At 44.2% G+C, this 19,745-nt stretch overlaps 1 protein-coding gene across 6 annotated transcripts in view; it reads right to left on the reverse strand.

Moving 5' to 3' along the window:
• Positions 1-7,507: 7,507 nt before the first annotated feature.
• LOC109572076 (galectin-16-like) overlaps positions 7,508-19,745 on the reverse strand; it is a 97,868-nt gene continuing 85,630 nt past the window's right edge. For 3 of the 6 annotated variants that reach the window (XM_070771030.1, XM_070771026.1, XM_070771028.1), the window contains exons 2-4: positions 8,949-9,028; positions 8,340-8,550; positions 7,508-7,767 (exon numbers count right to left, since the gene is read on the reverse strand). In XM_070771030.1, the coding sequence (XP_070627131.1) occupies positions 7,654-7,767; positions 8,340-8,550; positions 8,949-8,986 (363 nt within the window). In that variant the 5' untranslated portion in view covers positions 8,987-9,028 and the 3' untranslated portion in view covers positions 7,508-7,653. Of the gene's footprint in view, positions 7,768-8,339; positions 8,551-8,948; positions 9,029-10,099; positions 10,466-16,330; positions 17,174-18,564; positions 19,196-19,745 lie in introns of those variants that run through there. The other 3 variants (XM_070771025.1, XM_070771027.1, XM_070771029.1) reach the window with 3 other exon arrangements.

Below are 19,745 nucleotides of genomic sequence, written 5' to 3' on the forward strand. Positions count from 1 at the left end.
CTGATCTGCCTTTGCCTGTCAGGTCTCTTCCACATGACCTTTGTCATGGGTGGGATCTCCCGTGGTGGCTCCCAGCACAAAACCATCAAGGAAATGAAAAAATAACCTACCAAACAGGGGAGGATATCTGCAAATGATACATCTGATGAAGGTTAATATCCAAAGTATATAAAGCACTCATACAAGTCGACAACAAGAAAACAAACAACCTGATTAAAAAGTGGACAGAAGCCAAACAGACAGTTTTTTATTGTATGGAAGAAGACATCCAGATGGCCACATGCAAAGATTGTTTAACACCACAAATTAGTAGGGAAATGCAAATCAGAACCACAATTAGATGTCAACTCATGCCTGTCAGACTGGCTAGTAACAAAAAGGTAAAAAATGAAAAGTGTTGGTGAGGATGTCTATCTTGATGCTGGAGTGATTTTTTATCTTGATTGTGGCGCTGGTTACATATACCTACATTTCTCATAAAATGACACAGAACTATATGCATACATTGTACCAATGTGTAATCCCTGGTTTTGACACTGGACTATAATTACGTAAGATGTATCCAATTGGGAAAAACTAGGCAATAGGTGGCACTAGCAGTAAAGAAACCGCCTGCCAATGCAGGACACATAAAAGTCATGGGTTCAATCCCTGGGCCAGGATAATCTCCTGGAGGAGGGCATGGCAATCCACTCCAGTATCCCTGCCTGGAGAATTCCATGGACAGAGGAACCTGGGGGCTACAGTCCATAGGACTGCAAACAGTCAGACTTGACTGAAGTGACTTAGCACAGCACACGCAATGGGTACATGGGACCTCACTATACAACATTTGCAGCTTCTCGAGAATTCATAATTCTTTCCAATAAAAGTTTTTCTTTTTAAAAAATCTTTTTAAAAAATTTTAAATTTATTTTTTATTGAAGGATAACTGCTTTATAGAATTGTGCTGGTTTCTGCCAAACATCATTTGCAAACTACATACAGAAGGGAAATTTCTCAACCTGATAGAAAGCTGTAATAAATCTACAGTCAACATCACACTCAATAATGAAAAACTGAATGTTTTCAATCTAAGATCCAAAACGAGCCAAGACTCATTATCACTACTACCTGATCTACTACTGGAGGTTTTAGTCAGTAAAATAAGGCAAGAAAAGGAAATAAAATAAATAGAACAGAAAGTCTGACCCTGCCTAGAGTTAAGGAGACTTTTTATTGATTACTTGATACCTGGGGAAAAAACAAAACAAAACAGAATGAATCTCAAGGGTACTGTGAGGAATGAAAGATGTCGCTCTCAACAGGTTACTTACTGTACGACTCAACTCCTGACATCACAAAATTCCAGTCATGAAGCTCAGTGCTCATCAAGGCTTCGGATGAGGCTGAGAACCTGACTGTAAAGGGGTAGCACAAGGGAGTTTGTGTGCGTGGAACAGTGGTGGTGGTTACACGGTGGCTACACACGTGACAAGATGAGATGGTATCTCACACACAAACACACACACACACAGACACACACACACACTGAAGACATGCAAAAACTGCTTAAATTCTAGTAAAGCCTTGTGTTCTTTAAAAAATATTGTGTCACACGGGATCTTTCATTGCAGTGCACGGACTCTTTCATTGTGGTGTGTGACCTTCAGTAGTTGAGGCCCACTGGCTCAGTTGTTCTGTGGTATGTGGGATCTTAGTTCCCTGACAAGGAATCGAACCTGTACCCTCTGCAGTGGAAGTGCAGAGTCCTAACCAGTTGGAGGGTTAGGGAAGTCCTTCTGGGAAGTCCCTGGAAGCCTGTGTTAAATATCATTCCTGCCAACCTTAAATGAAGATGCCCAACAAACATAGGAAAGCAGTCACCTCTTCTAGAAAATGAAGCAGTTGACAGAAGTGTTGACACTATTTGCAATTTCCTCATCGCTGTGTATTACAACGTTACTTTTTATATTGTTTAACATTTCCTAATGTCTTGGCATTACAACAAAGTTGACACGGGTACTAAATACTTGTTGCATTAAATCCTACGATAAGATATCTCATCATGGTTTCACCAGAATTTTCTCTTCCTTATTCTGATTAAGTTTTAAACATGAAATACCTCTCTATTTACTTTTCTTTAGGTTAGCTGATCATAAAGAGATTCTGAAGACACAGATGAGATTTATTAACCAATAGAAATTACTGTGGATTTCTGAGAAACACTAGAGGGAAGTGTTTTTATTACACTTTTAGTACAGAGGGAAGAGAAGGCATTCATTTAATGAAGGGTTATAAATGACTCTGAAGCATCTATTGGGAGCAAGGCAATTTCAGGGACACGGGAATGCAACAGTAAGGCATCAGATACAATCTCTGGCTTCACTGAGCTGTCAGGTGATGAGCGGCGCTCCATCCTTGAAGAATTTTAAAGCAGAGCCAATAGGACTTGTAGACAGAGTGCATACTGACAGGGAGTGTTTAACAGGAGGATTCCTACATGCTGTTTCTCATAAATCCTCTGTTCCTTATCAGCATGCCGCTCCCAGGACTGAGGGCATAGGATGAGACATGCATGAATCTCCTTCAGTAAACATTCTCCTTTTGACAAAACTGCTTAATCACAACTCTCTTTCTTGAGATATGGATTGTTTTCTGACCTTATGACCATTGTTAATCCCTTGTTCCCTTGGTAACACTTGCTGTATGTTTGGTTATCTCATCTTTATCATTGTAGAAAGAAATTCCTTGTACAACAGTTCAGTCACTCAGTCATGTCTGACTCTTTGCAACCCCATGAATCGCAGCATGCCAGGCCTACCTATCCATCACCAATTCCCGGAGTTCACTCAGACTCATGTCCATCGAGTCAGTGTTACTGAGCTATAATTTGCTTCAATATGCATACCTTTTAAATGCATAATCTGATAAGCTCTGATGAATACATATACCAATGAAATTATAACTGCAATCAATATATAGAACATTTTCATCATCCTCAAAAGTTTCATCTTCCTTCTTTGCAGTCTATCTCTTAGCCCCAAGTGTTTTTTGGTCACTATATTTGCATTTTCACTATAGTTTTTACACTTTGGGGTCTGGCTTTTTTCACTCAGCATAATGGTTTTGTGTGCATGTTACAGTTATCTGTAGTGTTTTCCTTTTTATTGCTGAATAGTATTCTATTGTACAGATATACACCATATTTTGTGTATCGACTCACCAGCTGAAAGACATTTGGGTTGTATCCTGTTTGGGCTATTACTGTGAATAAAACTGCAATGATCATTCATGGAAAAAAATGATGGCATAGAAGTGTATTTACTGACAGAGAAAAACATTCATGACAAATTGCTAAATGAGAAGAAAAAAGGTTACAGAACAGTTAATACAATATGGACCCAATTTTGTAAAGAATATACCTGGTAAATGAAAAGTGCATAGAAAAAAGCCTCAAATGTGTGTATGTGTTGGCTGTGCCTCGTGGCATACGGGACCTTAGTTCTCCCACCAGGGACTGAACCCATGCCCCCTACATTAGAAGCGTGGACTCTTAATCACTAGACAGCCAGGGAAGCCCTGAAAGCCCCAAATGTTAAATGTTAATGATGGTTATCTTTGGGGGTTGAGATTACATGATTTTTAAATTAAAAAAAAAATAAAGTGGGGAAAAGACTGTAATAGGCACTTCACAAAGGAGGAGTTGCCAATAAGCACACGAAAACTGATCCTTGGTCATCAAGGAAAAGTGCTTCAAGGCACCACTCAGGCCACGACTGACAGCACCAAACATGGGCCAAAGCACAGAGCAACAAAACCTCATGTGTTACTGGCGGGAATGTGAAACTGTGAAACCACTTTGAAAACTGGTCTGGCAGTTTCTCATAAAGTTAAACATGCACCTATCCTCAGATCAGATCAGATCAGTCACTCAGTCGTGTTCAACTCTTTGCGACCCCATGAATAGCAGCACGCTAGGCCTCCCTGTCCATCACCAACTCCCGGAGTTCACCCAGACTCAGGCCCATCAAATCAGTCATGCCATCCAGCCATCTCATCCTCTGTTGTCACATTCTCCGCTTGCCCCCAATCCCTCCCAGCATCAGAGTCTTTTCCAATAACTCAACTCTTCGCATGAGGTGGCCAAGTACTGGAGTTTCCGCTTTAGCATCATTCCTTCCAAAGAAATCCCAGGGCTGATCTCCTTCAGAATGGACTGGTTGGATCTCCTTGCAGTCCAAGGGACTCTCAAGAGTCTTCTCCAACACCACAGTTCAAAAGCATCAATTCTTTGGCGCTCAGCCTTCTTCACAGTCCAACTCTCACATCCATACATGACCACAGAAAAAACCATAGCTTTGACTAGACGAACCTTTGTTGGCAAAGTAATGTCTCTGCTTTTGAATATGCTATCTAGGTTGGTCATAACTTTCCTTCCAAGGAGTAAGCGTCTTTTAATTTCATGGCTGCAGTCACCATCTGCAGTGATTTTGGAGCCCAAAAAAATGAAGTCTGACACTGTTTCCACTGTTTCCCCATCTATTTCCCATGAAGTGATGGGACCGGATGCCATGATCTTCGTTTTCTGAATGTTGAGCTTTAGGCCAACTTTTTCGCTCTCCACTTTCACTTTCATCAAGAGGCTTTTGACTTCCTGTTCACTTTCTGCCATAAGGGTGGTGTCATCTGCATATCTGAGGTTATTAACATTTGTCCCAGCAATCTTAATTCCAGCTTGTGTTTCTTCCAGTCCAGCGTTTCTCATGATATACTCTGCATATAAGTTAAATAAGCAGGGCGACAATATATAGCCTTGACATACTCCTTTTCCTATTTGGAACCAGTCTGTTGTTCCATGTCCAGTTCTAACTGTTGCTTCCTGACCTGCATACAGATTTCTCAAAAGGCAGGTCAGGTGGTCTGGTATTCCCATCTCTTTCAGAATTTTCCACAGTTTATTGTGATCCACACAGTCAAAGGCTTTGGCGTAGTCAATAAAGCAGAAATAGATGCTTTTGTGGAACTCTCTTGCTTTTTCCATGATCCAGCGGATGTTGGCAATTTGATCTCTAGTTCCTCTGCCTTTTGTAAAACCAGCTTGACCATCAGCAAGTTCACAGTTCACGTATTGCTGAAGCCTGGCTTGGAGAATTTTGAGCATTACTTTACTAGCGTGTGAGATGAGTGCAATTGTGCGGTAGTTTGAGCATTCTTTGGCATTGCCTTTCTTTGGGATTGGAATGAAAACTGACCTTTTCCAGTCCTTGGCCACTGCTGAGTTTCCAAATTTGCTGGCATATTGAGTGCAGCGCTTTCACAGCATCATCTTTCAGGATTTGGAATAGCTCCACTGGAATTCCATCACCTCCACTAGCTTTGTTCATAGTGATGCTTTCTAAGGCCCACTTGACTTCACATTCCAGGATGTCTGGCTCTAGGTGAGTGATCACACCATCGTGATTATCTGGGTCGTGACGATCTTTTTTGGACAGTTCTTCTGTGTATTCTTGCCATCTCTTCTTAATATCTTCTGCTTCTGTTAGGTCCATACCATTTCTGTCCTTTATCGAGCCCATCTTTGCATGAAATGTTCCCTTGGTATCTCTAATTTTCTTGAAGAGATCTCTAGTCTTTCCCATTCTGTTGTTTTCCTCTATTTCTTGCACTGATCACTGAGAAAGGCTTTCTTATCTCTTCTTGCTGTTCTTTGGAACTCTGCATTCAGATGCTTATATCTACATCCTTCCCTTTCTCCTTTGCTTTTCGCTTCTCTTCTCTTCACAGCTATTTGTAAGGCCTCCCCAGACAGCCATTTTGCTTTTTTGCATTTCTTTTGCATGGGGATGGTCTTGATCCCTGTCTCCTGTACTATGTCACGAACCTCATTCCATAGTTCAACAGGCACTCCATCTATCAGATCTAGTCCCTTAAATCTATTTCTGACTTCCAGTGTATAATCATAAGGAATTTCATTTAGGTCATACCCGAATGGTCTAGTGGTTTTCACTACTTTCTTCAATTTAAATCTGAATTTGGCAATACGGAGTTCATGATCTGAGCCACAGTCAGCTCCTGGTCTTGTTTTTGTTGACTGTATAGAGCTTCTTCATCTTTGGCTGCAAAGAACATAATTAATATGATTTCGGTGTTGACCATCTGGTGATGTCCATGTGTAGAGTCTTCTCTTGTGTTGTTGGAAGAGGGTGTTTGCTATGACCAGTGCATTTTCTTGGCAAAACTCTATTAGTCTTTGCCCTGCTTCATTCCATATTCCAAGGCCAAATTTGCCTGGTTTTTTTACACTACTCTAAAAGAACTGGTTTCTTACTTTCCTCTACAGGTTGTTCATTGTCAAGGTATAGAAATAGGGAAGAATGCTCAGAGGGCCTGAAGACGACAAAAGCAAGCAGCCTTCCTTTATATGGAGTGTCTAGGAAACTGCAGGCACTCAGAAACTTAGGGATTCATTAGGTCCTCTGTCTCTAGAAGACCTCCAGGCTGGAGGGGTCCGGAAGGATCTGGGTGCAGCCTCCTACGTCACACTTCATAACCCCTGAAAGCTGCCAGATGTTCCTAAGCCAGGGGAGACAGAAACCAGGAAAGCCATGCACCATGGTTTATGCTGTATCTGCCCGAACATCTGACATTCAGCTCTTGAGTTCCAAACACCCCACCGGGCTGACTTTACCCTTGACTTATCAGTATCAAGTTCCTTTTGCCAACAACACCATTCTCTAGTCCTCTCAGCATCACATAGGGTTCATATGGAATGTCTGGCACGTAGAAAGGTATGTTACAGAAAGGAGCTGTAATGGTTAATCTTCTGTGTCATCTTGACTGGGCTGTTTGGTGGTCAGGTCTTGGGCTGTACATTATTTTCAGTGTGTCTGTGACCGTGTTCCTGGGATGAGATTAACATCTGAATCCACAGACTGAGTAAAGCAGACTGCCCTCCCTAGTGTGGATGGGCTTCCTCCCATCATCTGAAGACCTAAACAGAACAAAAAAGCTCACCAGCCTAGAGAAGGGAGGATTTTTCCTGCCTTCAGAATGGAACTGAAACACTGGCTCTTCCTGGGTCTCAGGCTTCCAGACTCAGACTAGAACTACATCTTTGAAGATCTTGGGAATTGTCAGTCTCCATAATCAAATTCCTCTGTGTGTGTACATTTGTATACACACACACACACACACACACACACACACACACACACACACACACACACACCAGTTTCTCTGGAGAACCCTGACAAATACAGGGACCAATAAATATTTGAGGAATGAAAAAACAAGTCAAAAGAGGCTCACATATAAAGTCATATCCCTTCCTTAAACAGCCCCAAACCTGACCACCTTCTTCATGACATCCTGAGACACTCACTCTGTCTCTATTTCAGGGTTAGCCCTTGATATTTCGGCCAACTGGGCCCTTCCAAAACCACACTCCCCACTCCACACCTGGGACGACGTTCTGTTTGTGCCAAATCTGCCCTTGATGTCTTTCCTACAAGCAAGAGCCAAGTCCTGGTTCATATCAGGAATATTTTATTATCACTGTCATAAGTGTGAGGGCAGGGGCACATGCTGGCATCTTCTGGGAGTGGCCATGATCCTGCACATTATGGAAGAGTGGAATGGGGTGGATATCTTCACTGGAAGATCTTCTGCCCCTTAAAATGTATCCACTGAAGTCAGCACAGTATCTCCCCTCACCTTCAGCATCTTCACAGACTGTAGGGGCAGGCGGTGGACAAACTGGCAGAAGGACTCGTTATTCACAAACACCTAAGGAAGGAGATGTATTTCTTGTGAGCTCAGAACGATTAGGCCTCCTCTTTCCCTTTCCTACTTTCATTGCCTTCTGTAAAATTTCTTTACTCTGTAAAAGCAAAGCAGAAATTCTCCTCCAGGACATCCTGCCAATACAGTGCTGTAGAAATCATCCTCCATGTCCACTTCCTCGCCTCCAGAGCTGCCATCCCTGCTTTACCCTGAGGGCAGGGGGCCTGCACGTCTCCCTCCACACTGCTGACTGTCCGATACAGTAAGAGCTGTGTGGAGTTCACCTCAGCATCTCTACTTGTACAGCACACACACTGAGTACAGCACACAAGATCCTGAGTATAGATGCCTGTGCTATACAGGGACAAGGGGCTCCACCACTCTGTTGTACGCCTGAAACTCACATGGTAAGGTAAATCAATGATACTTCAATTTCAAAAAGCACATGTGTTAAAAATACAAAACAAAGAAAAAATTGGTCTTTTGTGATCACATCAGAGTTGGACTCTCCGTGTGTTTCTCCACAGCACGCCCAACACGGCCATGGCGCTCCACACCCAAGAGGGCCCACACACCTTGTATTCATTCTCCAGCACCAAGAATCGAAGCTCAAATGGCTGGCCTGGCACGAAAGGGTCAGAAAACATTCTCTTTTCCTCCTGCCATCCCCCTTTCTGGAAACTGTTCATCACCACCATGCTGTTCGTGTAGACTCGGAAATGGAATGCAATGTCACTGTCTTCCTCAATACCCGTGCAGAAATCCACCACAAGCTCTGGGTTCTTCCTGCAAAGACAAGAGGATAGCTCCTGCAGGCAGGCATTTACTGCAGACAACAACTTCCTCAGGAACAACCACAGTCCTTTTTTCTCTCTCTCTCTCCCTCTCCCTCCTTCCCCTTCCCCCTGCCTTCTTTCTCAAAATATTTATACCTTTCTCACTTTGCTATCTCTCTCTCTCTTTTCCTCCCCTGCCTCCCCAGCTCACACACACACACATAGACACAGACACACAGAGGAAGGAAATCCCACCTGAAGTGTAATCTCACACTTTTGCATGAGACACCTCAACTTATTCCGATGATTAAAGAAGATCAAGCTGTTTCCAATGAATGTCCCCAAGACATGCTAACACTCTCCCCTTGTGCTTCACCCTCCATCAGACATAAACTGGCCTCTACTCACCCACAAGAAGACTCAAGATTTCCCGTGATCTTCACCATGAAACCCACAGCCAGGGAAACAGACTGCTGATAGGGGTTCGGCTGTGGAGGAGACGGATGTGTCAGTGAGTGAAGAGCCCATGTTCTCTCTCCCACATCATTGCCCAAGCAGACTCAGGACACAAAACGTGATCTCCTCCCACAGCTAAGAGACATTAGTATACCTCCAACAAGGAGACATTAATCCGAGTCCAGACATGCACTCAGAGGCACAGATACATATATTATATACAAACCCTTCCAAACCCAGAGAAACAAGATGCAAAAGGACATACAATAACGCAAATCCAGTGATTCCCACTCACACACACACACTCCTTCCCATTCTCTACCAGTATTCACACAATGATTTGTGTCAAGGTGACCTGGCACCAGCAGCAGAGGTAATCAGATTCCTTCCTCCCATTTTTCATACCAAGCAGTCTATAGTCTCCATCTGGGCCTTTCTTCCCTGTTGAAACTGTGTGTGTGAGTCTGTCTGGAGAAGGTGCCCTATAAATGCCATTAGGAGGTGAATCACCCCTGACCCTTTCACTCAGGCTATAGAGCCCCGCCCTCTGTTCTTCTGAAATTCATGATATAAAAAGTGTGTTCAGTCCACACTATCCAAAGTCCCCTGTGATAATAAGAAGTGGGTTCAAACTGTACTCACTTCAGTTCAGTTCAGTCACTCAGTCGTGTCTGACTCTTTGCAACCCCATGAATCGCAGCACGCCAGGCCTCCCTGTCCATCACCAACTCCCGGAGTTCACTCAAACTCATGTCCATCGAGTCGGTGATGCCATCCAACCATCTCATCCTCTGTCATCCCCTTCTCCTCCTGCCCCCAATCCCTCCCAGCATCAGGGTCTTTTCTAATGAGTCAACTCTTCATATGAGGTGGCCAAAGTATTGGAGTTTCAGCTTTAGCATCATTCCTTCCAATGAACACCCAGGACTGATCTCTTTTAGAATGGACTGGTTGGATCTCCTTGCAGTCCAAGGGACTCTCAAGAGTCCGCTCCAACACCACAGTTCAAAAGCATCAATTCTTCGGCACTCAGCTTTCTTCACAGTCCAACTCTCACATCCATACATGACCCCAGGAAAAACCATAGCCTTGACTAGACGGACCTTTGAACCATCTTTATAACAAGATTTGTTGACAAGTCCTGGACTTTCTGCTAGAGTTTTATTAATTTCAGTTACTTCTCCTGATAGAGAATAGAGTTCACTAGGAGCTTTCACACTTTCCAAGCACCAAACTCCTCTTGTTTGTTCAATTTCATCCCAACTTAAGGCAGACTACGGTAAACATCTCCCAAAGCTTCCTGTGCAAAATTGCTGATTCCCAGTGCTTCAACACCGTTTTCTGTTGTAACCCATTCGTGGTTTTCTGTGAATTTCCGCACCGACAGCAGAGCGAGGCCAGTGCGCAGTGCTCGGACAGCACCCACCCATAGTCCCCAGGGCCGCGGCGAGCAGGGCGCATGTGATGCCGAGATGGCGTGCAGGCTGCCAACCGCCGCCCGCACGCTCCGCACTGCTTGCAGCGCCGTGTTCCCAGGCGTGCAGAGGGTCTCCGCGCGGCACTTAGAGCACCTGGGCTCGCGGGGCAGCCCCGCCAATTCAAGATTTTTAAAAGACTGAAATCGTAAACAGTATGTTGAGCAGAACAGGAACTAAATTAAAATCAACAACAGAAGAAAATTTGGGAAATTCACAAATGTGTGGAAACTGAACAATAGTCTCCTGAAGAATCAACTGGTCAAAGAAAAAAATCACGAGAAAGATTTTAAAATATTTTGAGATAAATGAAAACAAAAGCACACAACTTATGAGGTACAGCACAAGCCCTGTTCGCAAGGAAATTTAAGAGTTGTAAATGACTATATTAACAAAAATGAAAAACTTCAAATAAATAACTTAACCTTCCACTTTAAGAAACTAGAAGAGCAACCTAAATCCAAAACAAGCAGAAAGAAATCATAGAGATGAAAACAGAAATGAAACAGAGAGGAGGAACAGACAAAATCAAGAATCAAAAGTTGGTTCCTTGAGAAGATTAACAAAACTGACAACCGTTAGGGAGACTGACCAAGAAAAAAGAGAGAAAGCTCAAATTATTTGCAATTGTCAAAGAAACTATTTTTAATGTCTATTAGAACTTACAAACATTCAGCAAAGTTACTGGACAACATGGAACCATTGGCATTCTTATACACCAACCCAAGAGTCCCATGTGCCTGGCCTGTTCAATGTCCATTGATTAAAGAGGCTAAGAACCCTGGTTGGTAACACCTATAAATCTCCCTAGTCATCCCTCCCTACTGCCTCGACTTGCTCACTGACCTGACTTGCTCACTGCCCCAAGTAAACTCCATTTAAAATTTCTCATTTAGTCACAGTTTCACTAGCTACATCTATAAACAATTGGGGCGGGGGGGGGGGGGGGGGACTATAAACTTATGTAATTTAAAGAAAACTGACACATACATCACATTAATACAGGAGAAAGATCCATTTTAAAGATTCCAGTTCTTCCCTAAATTAATCTAAGAATTCATGAATTCCTAAGCAAAATCCCAGTAAGCTTTCAGAGAAATTCTCAAACTGACTCAAAACTTCACAGACACTGTAAAGTCCAAAGAGAACTGAGACAATCTCGAAGAACGAGGAAGGAGATTCAAGCTCATTCACTGTCAATAAATCACATATTAAAGTGTTTGATATAAATATAGTAAGACAACATGCACTGGTGCAGATAAGCAAATAAATTAATAGGAAAGAACAGAGTTGGGACTTAGCTGGTGATCCAGTGGTTAAGAATCCTCCCTTTCCACTGCAGGGTCCATGGATTCCATCCCTGGTCAGAAAACTAGGATCCTGCGGGAAGGGAGGCAGGGGGAGGGAGGACTGTCCAGATACAGACCCAAGCACAGAGGTGGCATTACAAGAGGGTCTGGAAGACAGTTCCCCTAGAAGTTAGGAGCAGTCTGGGATGAAAGTTTGGGGAGTTACAACTGTAGGGTAGGCAGAGAAGCCTGCCAGAGACTTAGATTTAAGACGAAGGGCAAAGGGGAAGGTAGTGTGGAGAAAGAATCGTGAAGGACAGAGGCTGGGAGAAACAAAATGAAAGAGCGGGAGAAGGAGAAAGGTAAAGTGGATGTGGGGAACGGAAAGAGAAGACAGCAGGGGAAAAGACCAAGAAGGAGAAGGAACAGAGAGGAAAGAGGGAAGGGGAAAGAAAAGCTGGAAAGAGAAAAGCAGATGGGAAACGCAAAGAGGTGCAAACGCATATGGGGTAACAGCAGACACGGGAGGGCCGTATCAGGTTTCCAGCACCAAAAGTTGTAGTTTTCTAAAACAAAATAGGGTCTGAGACACTGATGCTGAGTGTGTCTTACCAAGAATTACTTGACTAAGATTCAAAGTATGAAGCAGCCGTTCTCATTTGTTGGGTACTAAGAGCAACTTCAGTTCAGTTCAGTTCAGTCACTCAGTCGTGTCTGACTCTTTGCGACCCCGTGAATCGCAGCACGCCAGGCCTCCCTGTCCATCACCAACTCCCGGAGTTCACTCAGACTCACATCCATCGAGTCAGTGATGCCATCCAGCCATCTCATCCTCTGTCATCCCCTTCTCCTCCTGCCCCCAATCCCTCCCAGCATCAGAGTCTTTTCCAATGAGTCAACTCTTCACATGAGGTGGCCAAAGTACTGGAGTTTCAGCTTCAGCATCATTCCTTCCAATGAACACCCAGGATTGATCTCCTTTAGGATGGACTGGTTGGATCTCCTTGCAGTCCAAGGGACTCTCAAGAGTCTTCTCCAACACCGCAGTTCAGAAGCATCAGTTCTTCAGTGCTCAGCTTTCTTTATAGTCTAACTCTCACATCCATACATGACTACTGGAAAAGGCATAGCCTTGACTAGACAAACCTTTGTTGGCAAAGTAATGTCTCTGCTTTTTTATATGCTATCTAGGTTGGTCATAACTTTTCTTACGAGGAGTAAGCATCTTTTAATTTCATGGCTGCAGTCACCATCTGCAGTGATTTTGGAGCCCAAAAAAATAAAGTCTGACACTGTTTCCCCATCTGTTTCCCATGAAGTGATGGGACCAGATGCCATGATCTTAGTTTTCTTACTGTTGAGCTTTAAGCCAACTTTTTTACTCTCCTCTTTCACTTTTATCAAGAGGCTTTTTAGTTCCTCTTCACTTTCTGCCATAAGGGTGGTGTCATCTGCATATCTGAGGTTATTGATATTTCATAGGTTCGACCAACTTATTTTGTGTGCTACTTGAGGATATAGTTCAACTCAGCAAAATAAAGAACAAGAGGGAGGGGCCTTCCCTCGTGGTCCAGAGGTTAAGAACCTGAGCTTCCCATGCACGGAGGTATGGGTTCAATTCCTGGTCAAAAACTAAGACCTCCCATGCCACCCAGTGCAGGGGTTGGGGGGGTGGTGGTCACAAACAAAGGGGAATTTGTGTGGAAGAAAGGAGAATCCACACAAGAGGGTGAGAAGGGGAGCTTCCAGGTTGAGTCCTATACAACAGGCCTGGAAAGCAAGCAGAGCTGATTCCTGGGGGGAGGAAATGGCAACCCACTCCAGTATTCTTGCCTGGGAAATTCTGTGGACAGAGGAACCTGGTGGGCTACAGTCCATGGAATTGCAGAGTCAAGACATGACTGAGTACACGTACATGTACATCTGCGACCAATATAAGAAATAAATTATTGGTGTCCAGAATACAACAAAAATGTTCTACTAAACCTCAAAGGTGGGGCGGGGGAGGGGGGTGAATACTAGAAAATCGTCAAAGGAAAGAAGTAGGAAATTAGCAAAAGAGAAAAGCAAAATAGACTTTAAAATAGAGTGAAGAGTCTCAATTTCATTGGTTAATAAAGAAATGGAACTGGATCAAATTTCATGTACCCACTATTACAAACATAAGGCCCAAAGTGGAGTCACTTATGCTCCACACTGCCAACAGACTTAATTTACAGTTTCAGCTCTCCCAGAAATGGAATCTTAAGCAATCAGGAATTGCTCAATCAGTACTAGTTAGGTAACTGCCTGATAGACCCCTGCTATCTCATAAAGGGAAGTAACCCTGCAATAATCTGATTTCCCACCTTGAATAACCTAGTTCCTATTCCCTTCTGCCTGTACAATACAAATCATTCATTTTACACAGCTCCTCTGAGCTCCTTTTGATATGCTAGACTGGATCCTGCCTGATTCATGAATCACTGAATAAAGCCAATACAATCTTTAAAATTTACTCAGTTGAATTTTGTTTTCGGAACACCACCAATGGTTGACAATTAAAAGTATGACAGTGCCGGGAGCCAGCACGGGAGTTCCCACTCATGACAAAGGTCATGCGGAGAGGCCTGATATGCAAAGACGAGTCAGGGCTCAAGGGGTCCCCGTGGACCTGCCTGAGCATCTACCCCAAAACCAAAATCTGTCTGTTTTACTACTTCACAACTTTCACCAACTCTTCTGACATTAATGGGGGGCTATCCCCGACCACCTTTCTCTGTAAGAAAATCAACTTAAAACTCTAGTTAATAAGTCTCCTGGGCATAATAGGAGTGTTTCAATTCAAACCCCTCTGATGACTTTCTAGCTTGCCTGACAGGTTTGTTCAGATTCACAGCCTCCCAACCATGAGAGGCACGGGAAGCTTAAGATATTCTAACAATGCAGAGCTTCCCAGAGAATAGAACTAGTAGAGGATTTCTTTGTTGAGCTAATGCTTGCTGCCAAGTTTCCATATCCCTTACCTACTGTGTCCCTGGGAGTGTATTGATTAATATAGTTGGTGTATAGAAATGTAAGTAGTAGCTTTAATGTTTGTAACCTTGGACCCTTGAGTTAATTCTTTTCTTGTTATAGCCCACCACACTTCTGCCCTATAGGAATGCAACTTTTATCTAATGCTTTCGGAGGGTGGTGCCTGACTTTAGAATAATCACCTTTAGAGAAAAATAAGTTTTCTGAAGAAAGGGTCATAAAATGTTAACAGGCCTCCTGGCCAGAAGATGATGTAAATCACCTAAAGCTATTGCATATGATAAGTTTGCAGAAAGAAAGCCTGGCTTCGATAAGGATCAAGGACTGCTGACCTTGCATGACTCTACCCACCGCACACCGCCCCCCCCCCCCCCCCACCATTATCCTCTATGCACAACTTAAGGTATAAAAACTACTTTGGAAAATAAAGTGCGGGCCTTGCTCACCGAAGCTTGGTCTCCCCATGTCGTTCTTTCTCTTTCCTTTTCCTATTCAGGCTGATTCCATGGAGCCCAGGGGCTCTCTGCGTTCACTTTCCTGCCTGGGCTTCTAAGACCCACTCGAGAAGGTGCCTAAGGTGGGGCACCTTCCGCGATTCGAGAGGGCGCCTGCGGCTTTCGTGAACAGAGCAAGTCCCGTGCTGGGGCTTTATTGGCTTTCTGCGTAAACCAAGGAATATCAGCCTCTTTTCTCTCCTCTATTTTCTTAACTGCAAAATTCTGCTATTCTTTTAATCGCTGACACTGTCCTCCCAAGGGAATCCCTGGATCCAACCGGGTCTAGACCCTGGTATGACAGTACCACTAGTTAAAAAGGAGGTGGAGACACAAACACTTCCATTACTGGTGATGTAATTTTCTACTACATGTTAGATCACGAAAGGAATGTTCCCCAAAGCTTAAATTATACATAACAGCCCATCTCTGGGAACCCTCCCAGGTAATGATCATTAAGCTAAAATATCTTTGTTTACCATATAGAAAATATCTTAACAAGGCTCACCTGAGGATGAGGTGGGACGGTCATTAACACAGTCCCTCCAGAGGTTGATGGGAACCAGGAAGCCACACACGTACTCACAGATCAACACCTAGTCACAGATTTCTTACACACACTCACACACATAGTCACACAGACATGCAGCTCCCCATGTCACACATGCCTCCCCACATTCTCACTCACTGTACATGAACATTGTGCTCCACTCTTACACACAGACTCATGAAGACAGATCCATAATCTCAGCCCCTTGCACTCATGCACACACTCCCTCATCCCAGTCAGTGCTTCCCCCCCACCCCCTGCAAAGTGACAGTGTCTGGGTAGAGTTCACCCTCAGTCAGGTACCATCAAATGCTATTGCACTGGTCCCGGCTCCACACGATTCCCACAAGGATTCAACATAATAGATCCTCAAGGAGTCTCTCTTCCACACAACTCTCAATACAACATTCCAAGTAGAAATGTACATATTTTCATCTTACACAATTTCCTATCTCTTCTTCCTCCCTTTATCTGACCTGGGATCACTGAAGGCTGTGTCTTTTCAGCTCACCTGTTGCTCTGACATTGTTATATCTTCCTCAGGGCAGCCCTTCCAAACTGTGTCCAGTTTTGTGGGTGAATCTTTTAGAGTTGCAGAATACAAGTGAATCCTGGCAGCCCCGCCCTCTGGCTTTGTTCCTGTTTGTAAGCCTCAGAGTTACCCAGCAGGGTGAAGGGGGATGTCAGAAGCAGATTCAGTCACAAGCATGTCCTTGAGCAGGGCATGTCTGTGGCACGGCAGGGACTGCGGTGAGGGTAATGCCAGGGCGGAGGGAGTAGCCGGGGAAACACAGGAGTAAAGGTGATGGAGCGAGGGGGTGGCTGAGTCTAAAATCCAGCCTTTGCGCCTCTTCCCAGGTCTTTACCCCACAGACAGAATCTACTCAAAAGGTGCACATTGTTATAATTTTCACAATGGCAAAGAATGGATGACCCTGGCTCAAAAGACATGAACTTCCCGAAGGCTTCCAAGCAAGGCAGCATTTGGGGTGAGAGCTGTAGGATGCGTGACTTCTTTCTGATTGGTTTTGGTGAAGTAATGGTGATGTTTCAGGAATCTTTTTTTTTTTTTTTTAATGTATTTTTGGCTGTGCTGGGTCTTCATTGCTACCTGGGTTTTTCCTCTAAGTTTTGGAGAGCAGGGACTACTTTCTAGTTTCAGCACACTGGCTTCTCATTGTGGTGGCTTCTCTTGTTGCAGAGCACATGCTCTAGGCTGCACGGGCTTCAGTGGTTGTGGCTCCAAGGCTCTAGAGCATGGGCTGAGTAGCTGTGGCACACCAGCCTAGTTGCTCCATGGCAGGTGGGATCTTCTTGGAGTAGGGATCGAACCCACATCTCCTGCATTGGCAGGTGGATTCTTTACTACTGGGCCACCTGGGAAGCCCTGTTTGAGGAGTCGAATCATCAACCTTCTGGTTCCAACCACTTGCTCCACATCATCCTCCACTTGAGTCTAGGTGCGAATTTCTGTAGAACAACTCAAAGATATATGTCAGATTGTTTTATGTATCACGAGGAGGAGCTAGGATTCTGTTTATCGGTGAACCATTGTTTAAGCCATCATTACTGTTCTTCCTTCTCCCGTTTTTTCCTGCATTCCCTCACTTCCCTAATTAGTAACTGTCTGAGTCTGCTCTTCGGAACTCAGGGAAGGCCTTAGAAAGAAACTAAAGCCCTTTTCAACAAACAAGAAACAGGGCTTACAAAGGCTGTGTATGTACCTTGGAGGGGTCTGTTGTGGCCTGCTTGGTTTCAACACTCCCCACTTTTGTTTGACACTCCTCAATCCTGAAGTGGGACAAGAGAAGGAATACAGTTTTGAATAGAGAGGTCTGTTATAAACTTGGCAGGGAACTTGGTTTTACGAGGGCTTGGTTTCCCTGGGCTTAAGTCCTCACTTCTGCCGATCCTGTGAAAGTACTGGCTGATCCTCAGCTGTCCCAAAATCCTTCCCAGGTGGCACAGTGGTAAAGAGACCACCTGCCAATGCAGGAAACCCGGGTTTGATCCCTGAGTTGGAAAGATCCCCTGGCGAAGGAAATGGCAACCCATTCCAGTATACTTGCCTGGAGAATTCCATGGGCAGAGGAGCCTGGGTTTGACATAAAATTGTAGGACTCTGGCTCAGAAAAGTTGAAGTAGATATCCTTGTTCCCACCGCATCCACTAAGCTAGTTTGACTAAGAATCCTAGAGAGTATATGTAAGACAAATAAAGAAGACTCTGGAAGGTGGAGAGAAAAAGACGGTGCAGCTGGGGACCCTGAGCCCCCAGAGCATCATGATGTTCCCCGATGACACCTGAGTTTTCTTCTTGTCTCTTCTGTCCCAGAACGGATACTACAGTAGCTGGAAGTCTGTAAACCATTAACCATTAAATGCCCAAGTGGATGAAGAGAGAGGATTATACTCCTGAAATAATGCTTCCTGTTTAATTTGGGGGCCTAGTGTCCCCTGCTGGATGCTGATCACCCCTCCAGGTTACCTCCCAGTACACACACATGCACGCGCACAGAAATCTGTATGGATGTCAGGATGATTTATATACACGCAACAGTTTGTTGTTCAGTCGCTCAGTCATGTCTGACTCTTTGCGACCCCATGGACCACAACACACCAGGCTTCCCTGTCCTTCACCATCTCCCAGAGCTTGCTCAAACTCATGTCCATTGGGTTGGTGATGCCATCCAACCATCTCATGCTCTGTCAGTCCCCTTCTCCTCCTGCCTTCAGTCTTTCTCACCATCAGGGTCTTTTCCAATGAGTCGGCTCTTTGCATTATGTGACCAAAGTATTGGAGCTTCAGCTTAAGCATCAGTCCTTCCAATGAATATTCAGGATTGATTTCCTTTAGGAATTGACTGGTTTGATCTCCTTGCTGTCCATGGGGCTGTCACAAATCTTCTCCAACACCACAGTTTGAACGCATCAATTCTTCGGCGCTAGGCCTTCTTTATGGTCCAACTCTCACATCCATACATGACTACATGCAACAGTAAATATAAGATAAAGTTTGTTATCCATACAGTAAATAGTAAAGGGATTGCCCAAGGAGACAGCTCAGTTGGCGGGGAGTGAAGTCAGAGCAAAGTGGGGCAGCAGGCTTTGGCTTTATTGTTGAGGAGGTGGGTCCAGGCTCTGGGTTTATGAAGGGCCAGAAGTGCCTCTATTTCAAATTCCCCTGGTGTACACTTGGGCTTTGTTAATATGGTCCCAGAGATAGTAGGGATTAAGCAGAGAAAGGACAGGGAAGCCTGTCCAGGACCCTACATTAGAGATGTTTGTCAATGTAGGGACTTCCCTGGTGGTCCAGTGGCCAAGAATGTGCTTCCGCTGCAGGGGGCACAGGTTCGATCCCTGGTTGGGGAACCAAGATCCCACATACCTGTTGGTGCAGCCAAAAAAAAAAAAAGATGTTTATAAATGTAAATAACATAAACATTATTGCACTTTGCCCCCATGCCAGCACACTCAGGCCTTCCCGCAGTGTAGAAGCAGTCCACCGTCCATCTTTGTCTCTGTCACAGCAGCTCAGGCCAGACCTGAATTATCCCTGCCCGTCTTTCGATCACACCTGGAATGTGCTCTGTCCACAAGTCCTATTGGCTCTGCTTTAAAATTCTTCAAGGATGGAGCACTGCTCATCACCTGACAGCTCAGTGAAGCCAGAGATTGTATCTGATACCTTCCTGTTGCATTCCTGTGTCCCTGAAATTGCCTTGCTCCTAGTAGATGCTTCATAGTTCTTTTATAATCCTTCCTTTAAATGAATGCCTTCTCTTCCCTCTGAAATAAAGCCTAGTTTTTTCAGAAATCCTCAGTAATTTCTATAGGTTAAGAAATTTCAACTGTTTCTTCAGAATCTTTTTATGATTAGCTAACCTAAAGAAAAGTAAATAGAGAGGTATTTCATGTTTAAAATTT

Source organism: Bos indicus, chromosome 18, assembly GCF_029378745.1.
Source record: "Bos indicus isolate NIAB-ARS_2022 breed Sahiwal x Tharparkar chromosome 18, NIAB-ARS_B.indTharparkar_mat_pri_1.0, whole genome shotgun sequence".
NCBI classification, from domain to species: Eukaryota; Metazoa; Chordata; class Mammalia; order Artiodactyla; family Bovidae; genus Bos; species Bos indicus.